We start from the raw sequence: 22,457 nt of genomic DNA on the forward strand, positions 1-22,457 counted from the left end.
TGCTGGCAGGGGCCGGTTGGTTTCCAGCTGGAGAAGGTCCTCACTGACTTCCGGGCTCAGGCGCCCGTGTTTCTAAGTGTGCTCAGTTGTGAGGGACCTGTGCTCACCCTCCCAGGGCGTCCCCCTGCTCACCACCCCCAAGAGCCCCACCCAGGGGCTGGCACAGGCCTCCAGAGCAGTGGGACAAGGGGGCGCAGAAGAAGACACGGGCAGTAACAGGGCCAAACGGAGACAAGACCTGGCTTCCCGTCCTTTGCGACCCGTCCCTCCTCTTCACTCTTGCTTGAAGGAGCACCACCCTCTGGGCCGGTCGCTGAACGGAGCCTGAGGCCAAAGAGCGGTCCCTGCAGGCTGAGAACGCTTCTCCTGCCGTGAGCAAAGGGTGGGTGGCGTTGTCCTGAGTGTACGTTTGGCAAGGTGTTGGTCACTTCAGAAGCCTGGGTTGAGGCCTGCAGCTTTGCGTGCCTTTAGGACAGAAATCCGCCTCACGTTTCGTCTTCTCTCCTGCTGAAGTGCACAGCTCCCTCAGCTCTTGTGCGCGTTGACTTGGCCACTTAAGACAGTGTGACCTCTGGCCAGAGCCTCGCCAGACGGTCCAGCGCTTCAGCAAGGGATGCTGTACCTTCTCTGTGCAGCACCGTGCTAAGCTGTTTATACATACGTCCTCCTCAACCCCTGCCTCAGCCTTGCAAGAAAGCTACTGTTCTTTCCACTTCATAGAAAATAAAAGTGAAGCTACACTTCACTTTTATTAAAGAACTTGCCCTAGTTTTCTCAATTAAACAACTAGTAGAGCTATTATTCAAACCCAGGTCTGCCGAACATCAAAGCTCTCTCTCCATCACCCATGCTGCCTCTCTGAATTGACAACCAGCTTTTTTTCCTTTATTTTTATTTTTTATTATTAACTACTTCTTCCCCCTCTTGTCACTGCCACTTAGACCATCTCCATCATGTAGCCATATGATCGGAAGAAAAGTTTTTCTTCCCAAGTCCCATTTCAATCACATTAACGAATAGCATATAAACATTTTTTAAAAAGAATTTATTTGCTCTAACCTCAGTTGGAAATTGGAAACCCCTTTTTTTCTTGCGGTACGCGGGGCCTCTCACTCTTGTGGCCTCTCCCATTGCAGAGCACAGGCTCCGGATGCGCAGGCTCAGCGGCCATGTCTCACGGGCCCAGCCGCTCCGCAGCATGTGGGATCCTCCCGGACCGGGGCACGAACCCGCGTCCCCTGCATCGGCAGGCAGACCCTCAACCACTGCGCCACCAGGGAAGCCCCGGAAACCCCATTTCATGCTAGTAGTCATCCATATTTCGGTGGAGCTTTTCTTTTTACAAAGTGTGCTCTCATTCATCTTCAAAATAGCTCCATAAAATGGGCAAATGTCGTGTTACATCAGACCCATTTTACTGATGAGAAAATTGAGTTTGGGAATGTTGAGAACTTGCCTTGATTCATGTAATCCAGGCTTAAGTTGCCTGGGAAATGTTCTGGTTTCCTATCCAAGGCCCCTCTATTACATCAGTATTTACTGTGTGCCAGGCACTGTCTCAGAGCTGAGAAAGGACAAGGCTGTGACAAGGACCCCAGGGTTCTGGCTCCCAGTCCACCATCAGCTTGCCTCTTGTGTTTAATCTCTGTGTAGCTGTGTTAGAGGATTTCCAAGAGAAGCTTCCAGTTTCTAGGATAACTTAACCATCAGTACAGTCTACTCTGGATTTTCAGTCCTTCTTTAAGGGAATAGAAATTACCTGGATGTGTACATCTACATATGTGGGTCTCTTCAGCTTATGTGTGGTGGATTTGGGGCTCCGTCCAGTTTCCTTTCCCTAAACCCTCTACTAACACCACTGACCAGTAATGTTTTTCCTTTCCTTCCTATCATCCTCCTTCGGAGGTGGTCCTGGCACCTAAGGGCCAGACAGAGAAGAGGTGAGGTGACTGAGCTGTAGGGGGAGGTAGTCCACGGAGTGCCCAAGTAGATGTGTCCCAGAGGGAGAGAGGAAGGCTTGCCTGAGACACGCTGGCCAGAATGAGAGAGCGAGGCCAGGCCTCCCTCTGCCCCTCCTTCCATATCCTGTGGATCATGGCAAAGACAAATCCTGCACCATATAAACAAAGAACTAAAACCTGCTTACAGCATCCACCAAAATTCTCAGTCAGTCGCAACAGTCAGAGTGGAAATGAAGGCATCTCCATTGTGAACAGTTATTTGTTGATATATAAGCAACAGATACTATGGAGATAAACAGATACTATGGAGATAAACTAAGGAATGTAACCAAATATTGTTTCTCAGCTGGTGGAAGGGAAATAGGTCCTGTGTCCCTATCATTGGCTGAGGTTCATAAGTTAAGATCTTCGTTTTAGTTGGGGTTTATAACATCTGGAGTAGGAGGTCCTTAACTCAGCTTCTCCACACCTACCGTTGCACCAGACAGCTGGGAGTAAGTTGTCTCCCGAAGTCAGCCAACCTTGTTAACCCCTGATGCGTATTTGGAGGCATGGTGTTTATAAGGACACCTGGCATGTGTCCAGAAGTTATAATTCTTCTGAATGTTCTGTCTCCATGACCTCAGTTCAGCCTGACACACTTCTGTGTGGGAAGAAGAGGCCACCTCACCTGACAGGGAAGTCACTGAGGCACAGAGAAAGGGGCCTTGCTCAAAGTGACCTACCATTAGTGACAGATGTGGGATAAGAACCCAGACTCCTGGTTGGGTTCCAGGACCCAGCATGACATGCAGCAGCCAACCCTGTGCTCTGATACTTGGTGAAATGAGAAGCCTGGAGGATTGTGGCTGAACCAGACATCTCCCATCCACTTACTGTGATTTGGTCCACTGAAAACCCAGGCAGATCCTTCCTTGGCAATTCCAAGACCTCATTGTGCGTCCTGGAATCCCCAAGGTGATGAAAAACTTCACTATATTTTGAGATAAGATCTTCCAAAAAACTCCTAAGTGGGGAGCCATTGCAACATTCAGATAATTAACTCTTTGTAATATTTTTGTAGTATTTTTTGTCATATTTATATTAAAAATACATGCATGAATAGATCAGTGCTAGAAATATTCAGTTGCTAATGTGATTAATGCAAATTTGCATGTACTTTTATGCTGTCTTCTGCTCAGAGACATTTATTGTTTCTCAGTCATGGAAATAATTAATAGAACAGATTCCAAAAAGCATGTATCCAGTGATGTCATACGTATAGGCTGACAAACCAGTCTGTACTGAAGCAAGTTTCCTTCTGTTTCCTGTGGATTTCTCTAACTACATCACTGGACGTGGAAATTGCAGCCTGCAAACCATATTAAGTTTCATAGCAAATCTTGTTTGTACCACTTTTAGCAACAGCTGCATAGAGGAAGGAAATTGTGTCCCTTTACTGTGGAATTTGAACTTCTTAACGAAAAAAATCATTTGTAGAGCCCCCAGGTGGGGGAAAAAAAAATGGATTCAAAGAAAAGCATTAAAGGCTCAAACCTCAAGAGACAGATATACATCTTTTGATAGAATACCATGATAGAGGAAAAAAGAATGCAATTGTTTAATTGTTTTTACTTACAAGTTTCTTAGAATTAAAAAAAAAAAAAAAGTCTTTCTGAGCTGAGCGCCCTTAACGGTGTTCCATTCCCGTTAGTCCCGATGTGGTCTCCCACGTGACTCGCCCAAGGAGTGGGGCTGATCCCGTTACTATACGCAGGAGCAGCCTGGAGAGGGGGCTTCAGTGCCGGAAGCTAACGAGAACCACCAGCCTGGAGGCTGCTGCCAAATCGCGACTGTGTTCTCTCCAAGGCCCAGCCTTCCCAGCTCGGGAACACCGGAAGGGGGCTGTAGCTGCCACTCTGCCAGCACCCAGCTCAGTGTAGGGCCTCACACCTCCTCTCTCTTGTCTATTAAATAGAGGTATCAACCACGCCATTTATCTTAAAGGCTTGTTCTTAGGACACAAACGAGGCCGTGGCTGTGTCACCCTTTGAAAAGGCAGGGCCAGTGGTTCTTGAATTTGGTTATGCATGAGAACCATCTGGGGAGCTTTGAAAACCAGAAATTCTGATTTATTGGGTCTGGGGCAGGACCCAGGCATCCGTGGCTTTTCGAGATGCCCGGGTGATTCTTCTGTGCAGCCAGGGCTTAGACGCACTGGTGTAGAGCGTTGCTTCCTAAAGACAGCTCGAGGATGATGTGTTCATGGGCTTGAGCCCGACACTTAGCAGCACAGAATGCTCATCAGCTTCCCCCACACGGTGGCTGGAGAACGTGGCTCGAAGTTCTCATTTTTGTGTCTTACAATGACACAAAAGAGACGAAAATTAGCTCGGGTCTCTGGGTGCGGTTTAAACCGTGTTTGTGATACGGATCCTGAAAGGAATCCCAGACCAGGCCGGGCGGGGAAGCAGGATGCCCGGTGATGCGTGGAAAGGTGCTGAAGAAGCTCCAAAAATGCACAGAAGGTTTTGCTGCGTTTCAGGAGTCGGGATTGGTTGACTCTGTTGCCTTCCCCTGCCCGCCCTTCAAATGACTGACATTTGTAGCTGTGTTTTGCAGTGATTCTGGACGTGGGAGCAGCCTCTTAGATAGAACCATTGCTGACAGACGACAGCTTAATACAATTACTTTGCCAGACTTCAGCGATCCCGAGACAGGTGAGAATAAAAAGCCAGAGGGGCCGAAATGGTGTCAACCGGAAGGGACGTGGGGCCTGGCCCCAAGCCGCGCGGGACGAAGACCACCAGGGCCTGGGGCGGGAAGAAGTCCTCACCCAAATAGGCTGCACTGTCGCCTGAGGTGCGTTTTCTCCGGTGTCTTTTTTCAAGTGTTTGTTCACAGTGGGGGAAGTAATATTACTTGCCCAACGCAGCTCTTTGAAATCTATTTTTCCCCTTGCTCTTGGAGCCGAAAATTCGAAACTAAAATTAGACTGTTCCCATCCCCATCAAGCTTCCCCTCTGCTTTTCTGTTTCTTTCTCTTTCTTTAGATTTCAGACCTTGCTAAAATCAAGCTTTCGGTTTCTAATCAGTTGCACATATGAACTCACACAACCCCACAGGAAACCCTGCAGGGAGAGGCAGGTGGGTTCAGAGCTTCTGAATCTACTGACCCCACGAGGAAGCTTGTAGCACTTACTGCCTCGGAGCAGATATTTACACCTCAGTTATCATTTGCGTTTCCACAGTTGCCTAAGTACAGAGGGGTAAAGAGACCTCTGTAATCTCCAAACAAGTAACTTTAGTAGTAATACTGACTTTTCAGTGGCAATTCGGAGGACTCGACAGACCCACAAAATGTAAAGAAATCCACGGCGCTTTGAGCCTCAGGGATAGTTCCAGAGCATCATTTGGAAGCTGGTTTTGGTGCTTCTCCCGCCACCCCAGAGGGCCCTGGGTCAGGCTGAATCGCTGTCTGGGTATGCCTGGTCTTCTGTGGGTTGATTTCATGAAAGGAGCCTCCAGGTCTTTCTCCTGCACTGTGCCAGGTCCCGGCTCCTGACCAAGCCCCTCCAAAGAGCCAGAGAGCAGCCCCGAGGCGTGCACAGCGGTCCTTGGAAAATCTCTCCCCAGGTGGCAATGGGAGCCGGGTGTGGTACTCACCCAAGCCCGTCCTCACAGCTGCCTGCCTTCCTGTGCTAGTGTCCCTTTTACCAAATTTAAAGTCGGCTGAAGAAGCCTGATCCCAGGGCCTTGGGGCTCCTAGGTCAAAAGAGTGTTGGGCATCGGAAGCAGCATGAATTATAAATTAGTGCAGTTTAACAGGGCTTGCAGCCACTGCTCAAAATGCAGGCCAACTAGGCCACAGAGAAACTCGCCCCTGGAGTAGCCTGGCCCCTGGGTGGAGGGGCAGTCATTGGTGGGCTTAGACGGCGCACCAGGCAGACTCTGACCTGGGATGGTACAGCAGAGTTCTGCTTGTGGTCCAGACCTGCTAGAGGGACGTGTGTAGCCCCCCTCGCTGCAGGAGAGGGAAGGTCAGGCTGTCAGGACTTAGCCACTGAGAGGTGAGGCTCGGACCCCGGGGAGAGAAGAGAGGGGGGTAACAGTCACTACAGCTGGTTCACAGCTGCTGTGGCTGCCCAGGGCCAGCTTCCCCTTCTCCCCCACCCACAGGACCCTGCGAGGACACTCATACTAAATTCAGACCCCCTTCCCCACCAGCTGATCGGGACCTTAATCTCCCCTGAGGTCTGAGCCTTTCATCCACATCACATTAAAAACAGACAGTGGGAGAAAATGAGGGAGGCCCTTGGGATTCATTCTCCCCTTTGCCCCTTGGGACCTCTTCCCCGGAGCCTCCAGGAGGCTCCCACTTCAGGTTAAACATCAGGTGCTGTAGCTTCCAGCCGAGGTGTGTCTCTGTGGCAGAGTTGGGGGTCGCTGCCACTTGTCCGTAGTGGACACTGCTCTCCCTCAGGCGCTGGCCAGTGACCAGTTTATTGTGTTGGTGTGGTTGTATGTCCACACGACGCCCTCCAAGACTCCTCTCACTGGCCCTGCCCCCACAGCCCCAAATCGTTGCTTTTCACACCACCACCACCAGTTACTTACCCAGGAGGCCAGGAATCAGAGAAACGGAAGGCCATGTTAGCAGGCCTTATCAGTTGCAGACTGATTATAAATGATGGTAAAACATTCTGAAGTGATCATTTAAATCAGAGAGACTTAAAAATTATGAAGACTCACCTATAAATGGAAAAGATGCCTCCATCTTGATTAATAAAGCCCAGTTTTAGATAGTTCAGCCCATTGGTGGTCGCAGGAGGGCAGCGGTTCTTATTAGTGCATCAGTGGGGACGGCCTGTCTCGTGAGCGACCCACAGATTTGGTCCAAACTTGATTCCGAAGGTTCCATAGAGGTGTTTTGCTTCCATCCCTGCCCTTCCATCTTGCCTTTCCCTAAAGACAACCATTTTTTATTAGCTTTTTGTTTACCCTCCCATACAAATAAGATTATATCTTATTTCCCATGTCCCTTGACTTGAAAATAGCATACCATATACGTGCTGCACAGCCCCTGTGACGTGTCCCTTTACACATGCCCTGAGGATTCCTCTGCACCCGTTTGGGAGAACGTCCTCAGGCTTCTGCAGTGCTTCTCTGCTTTTCGAAATGCATCCGACAAGAGCACAGCCGGCAAAGACGTGTGGCCAAAGCCGAGGTGACCTGCCACGGTTGTGATACTGCCAATTCTGAGTCACCCAGTGTGCAGTAGACGCCTCTGTGAAGCCACAGGCCCTCTTGGATTGTTGTTTTTGTCTTCCAGAACTAAAATTTATTTCCTTTTTTAAAAAAATTTTCTACTGTGGAAAAATTTCAAGTATACCAAAATAGAAATACTCGTATAATGAATCCCCATGTACCTACCACCAGCCTTCAACAATTCCTATTCTTTTTTCCTGTATCTCTGCTGTCCCACACTTAGTTTTTGTAGACTATTTTGAGGCAGATCTCAGACATCGTATTTTGCCTGTTAAAATTTCAGTGTATATGTCAAACAGATGAGAGCTCGGTTATAAAAATATAACCGAGATACCATTATTATACATCTGGGTCATTATGAAGTACAGGCTCAGTGTTCTTGATTTTGGAAGGTGAATAATTAACTGGGGTATGGTTTTCCACCTCTGAAATTGTCCATATGCAGATCTGTGTAATAACATAAGGGGAACCCATGTCTACAAGCTTTGGACTATAGCTGAGTCCACTGTGGCTAAAGAGTGGACATTGGTTTTATTAAATGGATGTGGCAGACTGAAAAAAAAACCCTTAAGGAATATGCTTTCCCTTCTAATATCGCCTCTGGGTCCCCTTCCCCCCACCTCTGTCATCCAATAGGTCCTAGCCATCAGGAGAGAGGAATCAAATGGAGGGACAGTCATTTAACTTTGAAGCTTTGAATCATTGTCTTTTCTTCGGAATAAGTTAGTTCCTTAAATAGAGGAGGAAAAAGAATTCTTTTCCTTCCTTTTGCCTTCAAAACAGGAAGTGGAGTAAGGAGATTTATCTTTGATCATTGGTAGATATTACCAGACACCGATCCGTAGTAAGGATTCTTTTGCCTTGAAAGTTTGATCCATTTTGTCTGGGAAAAATTTTAATTTGGCACTGCAGTGGTTCTCCCTACTGCTGCGTATCTCTCCAGCTGAAGGCATGGAAGTGACAGTAATAGCTTCCTTTTCAAAATGCCCGGCCAGTGGACCCAGCCGTAGACCAGCTTAGCAAGCTTAGACTCCATTGTCACGATTCAGGGACCTGACCCATTGTTGCACCTCAGTTATCTGCACCTAGAAAGACCTTAGTTTTCAAGTAAACTTTATATAAGTGCTTCTCATAAAAAACAAATCAAGGAAAAGTCAAGTTCTAATCCTTTCCAATTGAAAAGCAGATAGTTTCTTTTCCTCCAGAATGTCCTGGGTATTCTAGGTTAAAGAGGTATCATTTTCAATGGATCATACTGCTGAATCTGTGCCCAGGTAAATCTGAGATGTTTTTATGCCGTGGTGGTGTTGCAGAACAATTAAATAACCAGTGGAAAAAACAGCAAATTTGTTTTCTTCGAAAAGCACTTGTATTCTCTTGTCAAGTAGAGGAATGATTGTGTATTACATGACCTCATTTTCTTTGCAGCTTATGTGAGTATATTAAAAGCCAGTTTATTTTTTTTCTTTGTGTTTCTAAAGTTTTTTTGCCTTTATCCTTTTTTTTTTCTCTCTCTTTCATGTTTTTAGTGTCAGATTCCTCCTCCTCCTCTTCTCTTTCAAGAACCGAATCTCCTCTCCACCTGTTTGTATCTTCTCATCTTCATTCTCATCCCAAACCCGATACCTTTGTGTGGCCCCCGGCAGCTCATTCAGTCAGTGACCCAGGTCCCCGCCAGGAACCCTCTCTGTGTAAACATGGTTTATGGTTTTTTTCCTTTCTTGTTAGATCTGCTTCATTTGCCTGATGTTTTATTTTCTGATAATCTTCCTAACTGCTAAGCTGGATCGGAAACTCCATCAAATTTACCTGAGAGAAAATCTTGCTAGTTTGAAAATCCAAAAACTGTGTGGGCAGAAGGAGACGTTGGTGCCCAAGTTCCAACCTCCCTTTTAAAAAGTAAAGGAAATCTGTTTAGAGCAGAATCAATAGAAGCTTCTCTGGAGCATCGCTTCCAGTTCTTGGGAACTTCTGTGCTTTCTGCTTTCCTGGAGTGGATATAAATTCATACAGATCTCATTTTTTAAAAAGACAAATTAGAACATTTTGCAAATAATAATTTACTCCTAATCATTTCTGGTTTTCAGTTTAGAAATTAATTCACCAAGTATATAGTAATCAAGGTAGTATTCTAAAGATATCAGTCATATGCCTTTTAAGTATGTGGTTCTCAAACCTTACTGTGCGTTAAAATCACCCAGAGAGCTTTGAACGCTGCAGATTCTCTGGGCCCTACCCCCGGAGTTTATGATTCAGGAGGCCTGAGGTGGGGCCCAAGAATCTGGATTTATAAAATACCTTCTTAGGATCCCGATGCCAGTGGGCTGTGTACTACATTTTGAAAAACAATGCTATAAATTGTTTTCTGTTTGCAAGGAAGGAAAACGTAGGGCTTGTGTCATGAAACTATGCAGGGAAATTGAACAGTATTTTAATCTAATCTTGATTTTAAATAATAGGGAAATTTGAAAGTCTGTTTTAGGGCGTTCAGGGACTTGTCAATGGAAAAAAAAAAAAAAAGATCCCTGTATTGAAATGAGACACTGGTTGATAAAGCCCTTAAATGGCACCTAAATATGGATCTCACCAGGAGAGCCACCCTTGTTCTTCCACTCATTTATTTAATGTTCACTTTACCCGCAACACGGCCAGAAAATTTAATCTCTGTGTCCATGATTTAAAAGGGCTCATCTTTGTTCCAAACACTCAGTTATATGCTAAACAAAAGCTCATAAGGGGAGCTGCTGCCAGAAAGAACTACTTTCCCTAATGCGCTTATCTTTCTGATGGTAACCTGCTGTGTTACACACACACACACACACACACACACACACACACACACACAGTCTGGCAGAAAGGAGACTATGATCTAAAATAAATAATTCAAACCAAGAAACACTCTGACTTTACTTATCTGCATATTAAGTGTTCTGAACTCAGCCTCAACGGCAATCCCAGTTTTATGAAATGGAATATGAAGATAAAATTTACAAACTGCTTATGTCGTTTTTAATCCACTTCTTAAAATAGATATTTTCCCTTTAATATGATGCCTACGGGCAATTGCCAACTTTTTTTTTTTTTCTGCTTTGGTTTTTCCAGAAAAAATTGTTTATTACACTGACTTTTGCCCAGTTTTCTGGGGTCTTAAAATGGGATCTTACTGTTCTAGAATAATGTTAGATGTTCCCACTGCCCCATCCTTTCTCGTTTGCACAATGAACCCACCTACCTCCACACCCTGCCAGTAGTTATCTTGTTGCATCCCAAGGAGCCCTGTGTCCCTTTAAACCTCTGAAGATTGAAGTCCAGACTCTTCTGGTGGGGCACCTTATATCAGATTAATTAGCAAATTGTTAGGGCGATGAGCACCCACTGGGCTTTCTGCTGAACGTAATATGTACCAAGCAGTGCTCAGTTGTTTATTCTCTGTGAAGCTCTGAGTCATCTTCCATCCTTAGGGAGTGCATAGCCAGTAACCAGGTGTTTTAAGTAAGACTGTTCCCCTCCCCCCACCCCATAAATCCAACATTTAGTTAGAGAAGGGAAAACATAACATACATTGCTAGTAAATGTAGAATTTCTTGATTAAAATTATAATGAATTTGAATCCCAACTCTTTCCCTTAGGACAGATAGCCAAGACCTGAAGTTTTATGAATTTCTCCCTCCAGTCCTTAACTTCACAGGATTGAAAGCTAGCCCAGCCCTACAAACGGTTGGAATCATGATTAGGGTTAACGTGTGGAAAGATCTGAAAACTGCTCGTTTGATTATTTTTCCCTTCCCTTTGGAATTTCCTGCCCTGGAAACAAAACACATTACATGAATTGGTCAGCTTTCATGTGCTGAGTGAACATTTAAACGTGGAGGGGAATGCCCAGTTGGCCTTTCTTTGCTTTAAAAAAAAAAAGAAAAAATCATTGTTAGTGGAAAAACATATGTCACTGTTGAATTGAAATCTGATTCCAGACAGCCAGACTTACGGTTGGAAGGTTATTAGAACTCCATTTGCTTTTTTAGCCTTAATTTTGATTTTTCAAATGTTTGTTTCTTGGTTTTAATTTTTGGTTTGATTTGTTGTTCCAAGGCAACTCTCCAGAAGTATACTTTCATGGTTTTCCCTCCCTTTTTTCAGTTAGTAAGTAGTTTACCGATCTATCTGTTAACTTTTCTGAGGGTCTCCTGAATCACGCTGACCCCACCATGCAGTGTGTGTTGTGGCCGTTGATCAGGAATGTTGAGATGGCTTGGACCTGAAGCTTGCTCACCCCTCCCGCTGGGGACCAGTCCTCCCAGGCCCTCTCATGCTTTCTGCAGCTCGGGTGTAAACACTGAGGAGGCAGCACTTGTCTGGGAAGGACTACAGAAGAAGGCATTGCAGGAAGAATGCCCAAGTAGGGGCGTGCAGTGGCTTGGTCAGCAACCCCACGGGGGCTGATCAAACGTGTGAGACGTCCAGCCTCCCCAGTGTGGCTCATCTGTAAATCTGAGGTAGAGGGAACTAGTTGAATCTTAAAATTCCTTTCCAGTTCAACCACTATTGCTCATAGAAGACAATTCTAAGAATTCGTTTTCCTAAAATAAGCTAATCAGACATCATAAAACTTAAACTACTTCTACCAGAATTTAAAGCAGACTAAGCAATTCCCTTTAAATATGTTAAAGGGAGGCTTGACATATTTATACAAGGGACTTAACTACTTCCATAAAAACAGCTCCAAGTCTCTCGAGGGTCAGGAAACCTGGGTTCGGGGGCCAGTTCTGCAGAGGAATCCAGGCAACTCATTTAACCTTCCTGGCCTCAGCATCCTCATCTGTAAAGGTCTTAGTCGACTAATTATTCTGTTCACACACACCTTTGGGGTTTGCCGGTAGCTGATCCTGATTTCAAGCCTCGGCCAGGTGCCTTGCTCCCCAAGTTGCAGCCTGGACTCTGTGGCCTCCAGAGGGCAGTGACCGGCCAGGTGGGGAGAGCCGGACTGGAACGCAGCCGCCAGGACCCCCCCCCACCCTCACTCCTGAAACCTGAGGATCCCAGGCGCCCCCAGCAGCGAGCGCCCCAGCAGTCATCCTTCTGGAGAGAAGTGTGGGTTGAGGTTTTATTCTTCTCTCCAAGAACGTGCTGACTGGGTGCTCAGCTTCATTTTTCATATCACCGATTCTGGTGAAACCGCGGCTCTCTTTAGGAACCAGGACAAGAGAATAGACATTAACGAGAAAACACACCTCTCAAACGAACTCAGGTGAGAAATAAAGCCAAGGTAGTCGTTTTGTCTCCTTCCACTGTGGCTGCCGTTGTATTATTGACTTCGCATTTTTCTAACATTCAGAAACATCTGTCATGATCAGGAAGTGACTAGTCAGGTGGTGAATTTCACCCTCTGCTACTGCTTAATAGAATAAAGTCATCTTTGTCACCTATATGTGACCAAAAAATCACTCTAGTGATGACCCCACTGCTTTCGAGGAGTGGCAGTTTAAAACATTCAGCCCTAATGATTCAAGTATAAACCTTTTCTTGCCATTTTAATTAAATTAAAATTAATTCTCCTTAAGTAGTTCTGGGGTGTCTTTCTTTAAACAAGGTCGGTTGGAATTTTAGGAGATGGACAAGTCAATAATAAATGGCACTCGGGGAGAAGTTGAGCGTGTGACCAGCAATTAGACTACGGCCTGAGCCAGGGAGGCTTCTCCCATCAGCTGCATCAGAGACAAAAGCCTTTCCCAGGCGGAAGGACACTTCATTCCAGAGACACGGCCTCATGGCTGTGCACGGGGGAGGGTTTGAGGAGGTGGGTAGCCTCTGCCCTGTGCAGTCCTCCGGAAGGTGCTGTCTCCCGGCTCACCCTCACGGCGGGCCCCTCCCTGCATGTGCGCCGCTTAGCTCCGCCAGCCCCCAGCAGCAGCACGCAGGCCAGCCCCGCATGCCCGCTGGTGACCACATACCCCTGCCTTCGGGGGATCCTTCCCTAAAGCTTTCCCTGGAAAGGACGTTCCCCTTTCAAGAGAAGGCACATCCCGTCAGGTTTCAGCTGTGCTTGATGTTCTGTTAAAGTCATTTGGAAATTGTGATCTCGTCTTGGGACCGTGGGTTGGCTGTCCAGATTTCCTTGGCTATCTTAACCTCCTTTTTCACTCAGTGAACAAAGGAAAGTATCTACTAGAATGACCCCCAGAGCTATTTATCAGCAGGACCCACAACCAAGAGGCCCCATAGTCGGTGGGAGTTGGATAGACCCAGCAGTGGCCCCTAAATCCGCCCCAGCCCCGTGGCCCCATCACGTGGTGGACATGCTGTGCAGAGGGCAGGGGGCAGCCCTCGAGGGATCAGAATGTGGAAGGGGGATCTCTGACAGCGTGCTGTGAAGAGCCCACCACCCCCAGATCAGCCTCCTTGAGAGGCAGGACCGCCTCCAGCAAAGATAGGAATTGTCCTCGCCCAGGGTTGGCAGGGTGGGGAGTGGAGGAAAATGGCTCATGTTTTTAAGGTACAGAGAAAAATATGCCTAATTTGAGTGCTGAAGTGAGAGCAGACGCTCGCATCTCTCCTCCCGCCTCAGAAAAGAAGAGACAGTCAGCACTGTCTCCTCGGGTCCAAGGACGTTCGGGTTCTTAGAGCACAGGGGCCAGGTGTGAGGTCACTGGGCTGCCAGCAGTCCGCAGTGTTGCACTGATTTATGCGCAAGCCCTATCTTGAGAAACAGGCATCCTTTTCCTGTTAAAAACGAAGAGTTTTAAGCAAAGCTCTGGGGCAGAATGCTTAGTCACTCAGATCGTTGTTCAGTTTGCAGGGTCTTTAAGGGGGGGAGGGGCGCCTTCTTTTCTTTAATTCTTTCATTGTTTGGGGGGCACAGCTTCTAAGAACCGGAAGCTGAATAAACTCTACTGACAGATACGATGGAATCACTTCAGGACTGAGGGAAAATAAGTACAGAGATTTATTAGCGGTGGGTAGTTTCTGCACACTTGGTTTCTTTTCAGAAAAACGTGGGGAGGGCAAGTATCTGCTGCGGCGGCATCAGGCAGAAAGAATGTGGGTGACAAGCAGAGAGACGGAACTTGGGGCGCGGCCACGTGCTCTACGTTGTCTCACGTTCATGCATAGGAGGCATCCGAGTTAACTCTCCAGGGCCGGGAAGCAAAGAGCAGCCTGAATCCTGAGCAAACACCTGTGAGATGTGCCTCCTGATGTCTCTTTGGTAGAGGATTCTTTTCGCACATCAAGTAACATAGCTGTCTGTTGTTCCTGAACGTGTTGCTCACCAAGTCAGCAGGCAGCAGGGCTGCATCTGAGACCTGTTCATCTTCTACATGCTGTGAAGATATGAGGGGACAGGGAAGGTGGACATCCTTCAGACCATAGCAGCTTACATAATGCGACCAGAACAGCCAAAAGGGTTGCTAGAAAATAAATACATGCCATGCACTCAGTGACCCTGCTTGTGAAAATACAGGTGATGGAACATAACTAGGCCACATAATTTATTGAGCCCTTTGCTTCACAGAATTATTGGCTCTGAGATCCCTTTGAATGATGAGCCTTAGATATTGAAATAGGGTCCACGTGTGATTGCCACATTTGAGGTCTGTGTGAAATTGACCGCGGGTGTAGTGTGCTTTGGAAAAGGATTTTTGGAAAGGCTTCAACTGCAACGGCAAGTTGACCTGGCTGTGCCCGGCATCCTACTTGTGGCAGGGTTTCTCCACAGGCTTCAGCAAATGATAGGAATGTGGGGCAGACATCCTCCAAGCTGAGCTTGGACTCAGCTTCCTGAGGTCAGGGGCCTGGGTTCCTGGCCCCTCAGCCCATGGGGAGGTGACTCTCCACTGCAGCTCCTGGGGCCTCTCTTTCGCTGCCCCTGTCCCCCACCCCACCCAGACAGTGGTCCGGGGGGGAGGGGGGACTCAGATAAAGACCCCAGATGTAGGGATCACAACAGTTCTTCAAGTGGCATTTTGCCTGTGTATCAGGTGTCCGAGATAACATTTCCTCTTGGGCCTCTAGCTGGGAGGAAATTCAGGTCTCCTCAGCTCCGGGGCATCTTATGCCCCTGGACCACTGGGGCAGTCAGGTTACAGAACCTAGGCCAGATGTTAGGGCGTGCTCTCACCTGCCTGTGTCAGCTGTCGGTTCAGTTGGTTTTGCAGTAGCTTTTCAGAGCCACTGTGCCCTGTGACTGAGGGACCTGGTGGTTGCTCGGCTCTCAGGGTTACGACAGGGATAAGCGCTTCTCAAATTAACGTGATAAATAAGAGATGTACAGTGGCCGGACACATCTGCTGGCTTACCTGTCGAACCTGATTATTTGGAAGCTTGTTTCTCCAGAGTCTTGGATTTCAAATTAGAAATATGTCTTCTCTTCCTCCCTCTAATTCCTTTCTCAAGCCTCAATTTGTCCATTTCCCTTAGGGGAATAATCCTCTTAACCCCCATGCACGCTGTAGGAGGACATTTGCTTTGGTGAGAAAGGGGTTGCTGTAAAGATAGGCGGGTTAGAACTAGCATTTCTAGGTGTTACCAACAGAAATCAAAATCTGTTTTGCCACTTACCATTTTCAATCCTATGAAACAGTTAAGTTACAGGTTGTTTTGATTATTTGTAATCAGATATATATCCATTCTGATTCATAATGATGTTTATCCCTTTTTTCCTCCAAATTCTAACCCAGTGGAAGAATTTGATATACTGTGCTATTGCCAGAAAGAGTAGACATTAACTATTGAATAATTTTACCATTATCATAAGTCACCTACCATTATTAATGAGTACTGAATGCCCTAATATCCATCCCCAGTTCAGAACCTGAAGGGTCTCTGCCCCTGTGAGGTGTGTGTGAAAAGGGATCGACTAGGAAGGAAACAGTTATTTCTGACGAACCTCAGTTACCCTCCCTATTTAAGCGGGTTAGTTATGTTAGAGCTGGGAAGCCCCTAGGTGAGTACAGTGTTAATCCAGCTGTGCACCACTGTGCTTCTTAGTCCGGGTTGTTGGAAGTGAGCACAGCCATGCTGAGAAGCCCCTTGAGACAGGGAAGGTTCTGGCCTCTGAGCCATTAGGGAAGGACAGTAGGGCACCCAGACGTGCTTCCCCAAAGAGGGGCCACTCTTCTAAATTTCACACAGTGATGTGTGTATTGACAGTACTCATTCTTCCATTCATTGATTCATCATTCACTCATTCTGCAAGCATTTACCAAGTACATTGCGTGGGCCTGGCATTGTTAGCCCCTGAAAATACCTCAATGGAGGGCATGTTCCTGTCTTCCAGAACCACCCAGTCTCGGAGGAGAGACAGTTACATCAACTTTTTACATAAAACAGTGTGGTCTGTACAGTGATAACCATACCCACAGGGGGAGATGGGGCACTGAGGACCCGAGGCCTAACTTTTTACACGAGGGTGGTAGGGAGAAGAAACAGAAGGCTCACGGCAGCCTTCCCGGTGGAGGTGGCATCAGGGCTGGATTAAGAGGCTAGATTCGGAGTTAGGATAGTGTTTGAGTCCTGGTTTTGCCACCTGCTGGCTGTATGACTTTGGGTAAGATACTCACTAAAATCTCAATTTTGTCATCTAAACAATGCAGGTAACAGTGCTACCTGCCTCAAAGAATTGTTTAAAGGTTAAGTGAGATAATATATGTAAAGTGCAAATCAGAGTGCCTGAAACAGGCCACGTTCACTGAAGCCGCTAATCACCACTGCTGGCATCATCATCATCATCATTGCCAGACCTTATTCACAGCGAAACATTGATTGTAATAATAACTTAAAATCTGTTATTTTACAGATGATTATGTGAAGCATTAATTGATTTAGTTGTATATAGATACCACAAAGAGAAAGGACTTTGAAATTAGTTCTGACGAGTGCATTTGTGAACCAAACAGTTAATCCAAAAAAACAGAATTAGCACCTCCAAAAGTCACAAGTCCTTGTAGCAAAGGAGCCTGAGAACCTGGTAGAAAATGCGTAGGAGTTTTCTAGAGCGGTAGTTTATTATTGTTCTTCTTGAAAAATGAATTAATAACTAAATATTTTGAGCATTTCTCAGTTTCGACTTCTCATGGGTCAATATCAATAGATATAACCCGTGTAAACAAGATCTCTTGAGGGGTCTCAATAAATTTGCAGACTCCTAAGGGATTCTGAGACCGAGAGGTTTCTGAGAACCTCCGTCCTAAAGGACAAGATCTTCCCGGTACTCTTTCCCCAGACTGTTGGGCTGCAGGGAAGCAGGACAGCTCAGGCTGGCTGGCCTGTGTAGAGGACACCTGCAGGCTTTTCTTGACCACATGTCAGTTAATAACACCTGCTTCCTCTCTCCCCAGGTCAGGGGCCTCAGCCTTAGCTGCACATTGGAACCACCTGGGCTATTAACAAACAGATGCCTGGTCCCACCCCTAGGGTCCATGATTCGGTCAGTCTGGGCTGTAGCTACGGCATATGATTTTTTTAAATCCCTAAGTGATTTTGATGCGAAGTCAAAGTTGAGAACCACTGTTGAAGGTAGTCAGTGAGGAGGTGAGTCGGCTTGATAATGTCAGAATGTAGCAACAACAACCTTACTTATTTACTAATAGTTGCTATTGAAAGTCTCAGGGAAACGACATCAAATCATTGTTATCAAAGTTAAAGCATTGATTTTTCCATAAAAAGGTTCAAAACAAAACAAGACCAAAAAAATCAACAGCAGTTTAATCATTTTGCTGTTTGGGGTTTTTTTAGGTAGTCCCACAAACTTTGTCTAAGCAAGGTCAGTTCTTAGCTGAACTTCATCAGTTCTCCTGGATCATAATGATATCGATCAGTGCCTCTGAACTGGGCCTCGAGATCCTCCTTGCACGGCAGCGCTCACTGGAGGACTCACTGGTCCTTCTCCAGAGGCCCTCCTCATGCTTTTCCCCGTGGGCGCTGTGTGTGGATTATCCACAGACGCTGGATTCCCAGTCTGGTTCCCATCCACCTCCTGCATTTTGCCTCCACCAACCCCACCCCACTGAAGGATTTGAGTGTATTTAGAAAAATCCATGTTTCCTTTGTGTTGGAATATGGATGGCCAGTCTATTGCCGCAGGTAGTCTTAAAAATGAATACATGAATTTTTATTTAAAAAAAATTTTTTCAGATCAGTTAATTTCCAGATTTTGTCTTCGTGAAATACAATCGTATAGTCTGAAAATAATAACTTTCTGCTTTCCTCTTTTCAAATCTTTCACGTCTTATTCACTGTTTAGAACTTTTAGAAGCTTTCTTCCTTAAATATTCATGAAAATAGAAGGCATTCTTATGTCATTTGTGACTTCAATGAGACAATCTCTGATGTTTAACTGCAAGAAGTTGCTGGCCCTTTGTGCCTTACTGAGAATATACTTTCCCATTTCTAGATTAATATTTTTCTATCATAAAAAGGACCAACTTGGTGCATCTCAAAGCCCCAACAGAAATTATTTTTATGCTCACAGTCTCATTTTACCCAGAGTGAAATTTATTTGAGTAGTCAGCATTTATCTCTCTATATCATCACCATTTTCAACCTCACGATAAGTCGATAGTTACCACTGAAGGCGCTGGAACGTTTATCTCCGTATTACGCTTTACGATGCGTTATAAGTTAAAAATGTTGCCAGTGAATATAAATATCACCGGTTTTAAATTTGAAATAACCGAGACTCCCGCTCTCAGCTCTGAAACCATTCCTCCAAGAGCGGATGTTGGAAAGAAGTGGGGAAAGAGCCCCTGTTTGGGGAGGTGGCCTCCGATCGCCAGGACCTCCTGAGGGTCAGCGTGGAGAGGAGTGTGTCATTTGACTCATCGGACTTCTGAATAGAAGCCCTTTGGCCAGTGAATGTGCTCAGCCTGCCGCCTCCCCCAGTTCTCAGGACAGTAGCTTCTACAGAGGAGTGAGGCGGGTGCAGCTCCTGAGCTCCGGGCCCCTTTGCCGTAACCTGTCCTCGGCGAGTCTAGTATTGGCCTTAGTGATAGACACCTGCTTAGACAGCAGGCAAATTGTGCTTTGTCTACAGTTTTTAAGGCATGTCCTAGAATACGGTTCCAGATCCCTCAAAGGCCAGGGAATGAAACGGGCGGTTGCTGGGTTTGTCTTGAGAATGGCCTCCATCTATGCCAAATCCTGCCCCAGGAGGCAAGTGTGGTTCCTCCCCCTGCCCCCCAGGTAGTTTCTAGGTTCAGGCCCAGGCGGGGGTGCTTTGTCACCTCCCTTCGTAGTACTTCACGTCTGCGAAGTTTCAGCAGCGTGTCACGGCCTCGTGGCTAGCTGTGCCTCTCCTGCCCTGACACTCAGCCTGCACTCGACTCAGCTCCCGGACGGAGCATCTGCACAGCGTGTGCTCTGTCCTGACTAAAAGACGAACTAAAGCAACGGACAGAAACTAAGGTGCCAGGCCCTAGTGACTGTATGGACAGTAAGGACCGTAAACCTCAGAAACATTGTGAGGGAGGGGTGTGTGTACGTCTTGAACCCGTGCCTGTGTGTGAGGGGGACGGCTGGCTGTGTGGGTCGGTGGCTGGCTCTGGGTCTGTCCTTCCACCTCTGATGCCGTCTTCCCGAAACCCTCCCGCAGGCTCTGTCCACGCCACGTCGGTAGCAGCCTCCAGAGTGGAGCAGGCACTGTCGGAAGTGGCGTCGTCTCTGCAGAGCAGTGCCCCCAAGCAGGGCCCGCTACACCCCTGGATGACGCTGGCGCAGATCTGGCTCCACGCAGGTACCGCTCCGCCCCTCAACCCCACGCCCACCTGCCGCTCTGCCAGAGGGGAGCTTGCGGCCTGGGCCGCAGGGTTTATGCTGTCGCAGGGGCCAGAGATCTACACCCCAGACTTTCTTTGAGGGGGACAGCAGAGCGTGGTGTCCCAGACCCGACGGAGGTCTGGCAGTCCTGCAGCTTTGGAGTGGAGCCTCAGCTCTGCTACTTACCAACAGCTGCATGGGCTGGAGGTGACAGCCTCCCCTCTCAGCCTCGGTTTCCTCATCCGTACGGTGGGTCAATAGCACCGTCTCCTAGGGTTGGTGAGCACAGTGCCCGGCACACCCTGGTGGTGAAGCCTAAGAGACCCTGGGAGAGGGGCCAGGTGTCCTGATGACACAGATGTCTTTATCTAAGCCGAGGGAGCGGGGGGAACAGCGTTTTGATGTCCGAGCTGCCACTTCTGACGGCGCTCCTGGTAATCCTCAGAGAGCGAGGCAGGTACCAGCAGCTGCCGGACTGGAAACTAGCCCAGAAGGCAGGTGTGACTGCCCCTCCCCCAGTTTCACACAGCTGCTTCTGCATAGCTAGGGAATCGGCACAATAAATCCAGCCTGCAGACATTTTAGCAATGGGAATCCCACCATACAGAGCAAATGGTGGCTCCTGATTTGCTTACATATTTCTAGTTCCATAGGAAAGATAACTTCTGTTTCTCCAGTTTTACCCCTTGATCTGCAAGGCCTTCCCAGGCTCCACTCTCAGGGTGCACGGCAAAAGCCCAGGTTTGGCTGCAGAAGTGCTTATTACCCACCACTGGCCATCTGTTTACCCCTTTTTTGCCAAGGCTAATTGTATGATGTCCAACCTTGTTTGGAACCTTCGTGTAAGAAACACAATTGGATTTACCTAGGTTTGGCATGTCCCAGAGCCGAGCTCAGTCAGCCGCTCCCGTGTTGGCATCTTTAATTGAGCCAAAACAACCACTGTAAATTAACAAATTATGTTCTTCTAAGCAGAAATACAAAAGAGGGATGATTCACGAATGTGCTGATTGTTCTTCCTGTGCAGATGCTGGCCAGCGTTCAGCCTCTTGCTGGGTTCTAGACAGGCTGACTCAAGGGCCCGGGAACAGCAGTCATGCCTTCCTCTGTGGCTCTCTTGAAGAAAAGCTGGTCCCCAGTCTAGGACCTGGTGTCTGTCCTACTCAGTCATCCTCGTGAGCAGTGACGGCAAAGAACAAAAAGAGAAGGGGTTCACTTTAGTGTCCAGGCCAGGTGAGACTGGCCGAACCTGCAGGGCTAGTAGAGGGGCAGAGTTGTCCTTCAAAATGGGCATGAAGTTGAGTTTTTAAAGTGTCAATGTCTACGAAACCACAAGGGCAGAAGGTGATCCTTCTAGGCTGGAAGCAGCTCCCTTGACCTCCCAGGCATTCTCTTGCTTGTGGCTCGGAAAACCTAATGACCTTGGTGAGGGTCACTGAGTCCCAGGACCGCTTTGCCCAGTGGCTTGCTGCCCCTCCCTCAGTTATCCAGGCTTTGCTCCTCGACGTGACCCACCATGACTCGGGAGGAAATTTTGTAGCTGCTTATTAGAACATTGAAGAACCCGGCAGCTAAGATTCCTTTTGGAGTTATCCTTGAAGTTTTATCAATCGTGTGACATCCCTTTCTCATTGCCATAGCCTATAGGACAGAATAAAGCTCTCATTGCTATTAATGCGTGTGGCATTTAACATTCTACGAGTTGGTGGAATTGGATTCTGGAAATGGAATATCATACTTGCCTTAAACTCCAGGCAGAATATAAGTCCCGCTTATATAGTATGAATGAATGAAGCAAATTATAATCTTTATAGGATTGGTGCTACATTGACTCTTCCAAAGCACTGACTTTGAGTCAAGATTAGAATGGTATCGTATATTCAATATGGTCTTTGAAGAGGTAAACTCAGAAGGAATTCATAAAAGAAGCTTCCACTGAGCTGTAAGGTTTTACCATAGGTGGTTTGAGCTTTCCTGCTCTGGGTGGCAAACTAAAAGTGACTCACTTTTTTGACAACTTATGGAAACCAGGTAACATCTGCGTCCATCGTCAGCTCTAACAATACCGCCAGATTCTGTAAATGCCGCAAGCTTTGGAAGAAACTAGATCAAGGCCTCACACCCAAGGCCATGGTGTTTCTGTGGCGTTTGCGGGTCTCTTCTCTCCCGGTTGTTTTTGCTGGTGATCTGAGTGTAGTGGGAGCTTGTGGTGGAGGCCCGTGCTGGAGGTGGCCCCAGATTTGAGGCTGGCAGGTAAGGCCACTCTGAGACGACCTCAGATTTCCAGCCTATTATATGAGCAGGTCCCTGAGCCACTGGTGTGTCATCTGAGTGGCAAAGAGATCATGACTGGGACACCGGAGCCTCTGGCTGCTCTGTGAGGACATCAGCCACAGGCCCAGTGGGGAGCACAGACCCAGGAAGTCCAGGGATGCTTGACCATCCAGGGTCCCTCCCGTCCTGTGTGGTGGGACCCATGCCCTGGGCGCCCCTTCCCGCTGT

General features: G+C 47.3%; 1 protein-coding gene across 7 annotated transcripts in view; it reads left to right on the forward strand.

Annotated features, from left to right (window-relative positions):
* The window catches only part of TTC7B (tetratricopeptide repeat domain 7B), a 239,921-nt gene that overhangs the window by 176,513 nt on the left and 40,951 nt on the right, over positions 1–22,457 (forward strand). For 4 of the 7 annotated variants that reach the window (XM_060170014.1, XM_060170290.1, XM_060170465.1 and 1 more), the window contains 4 exons: positions 4,563–4,660; positions 8,738–8,899; positions 11,298–11,348; positions 19,792–19,932. In XM_060170014.1, the coding sequence (XP_060025997.1) occupies positions 4,563–4,660; positions 8,738–8,899; positions 11,298–11,348; positions 19,792–19,932 (452 nt within the window). The remainder of the gene's footprint in view (positions 1–4,562; positions 4,661–8,737; positions 8,900–11,297; positions 11,349–19,791; positions 19,933–22,457) is intronic. The other 3 variants (XM_060170084.1, XM_060170174.1, XM_060170198.1) reach the window with 3 other exon arrangements.

This window comes from Lagenorhynchus albirostris, chromosome 1 (genome assembly GCF_949774975.1).
Source record: "Lagenorhynchus albirostris chromosome 1, mLagAlb1.1, whole genome shotgun sequence".
Taxonomy (NCBI): domain Eukaryota; kingdom Metazoa; phylum Chordata; class Mammalia; order Artiodactyla; family Delphinidae; genus Lagenorhynchus; species Lagenorhynchus albirostris.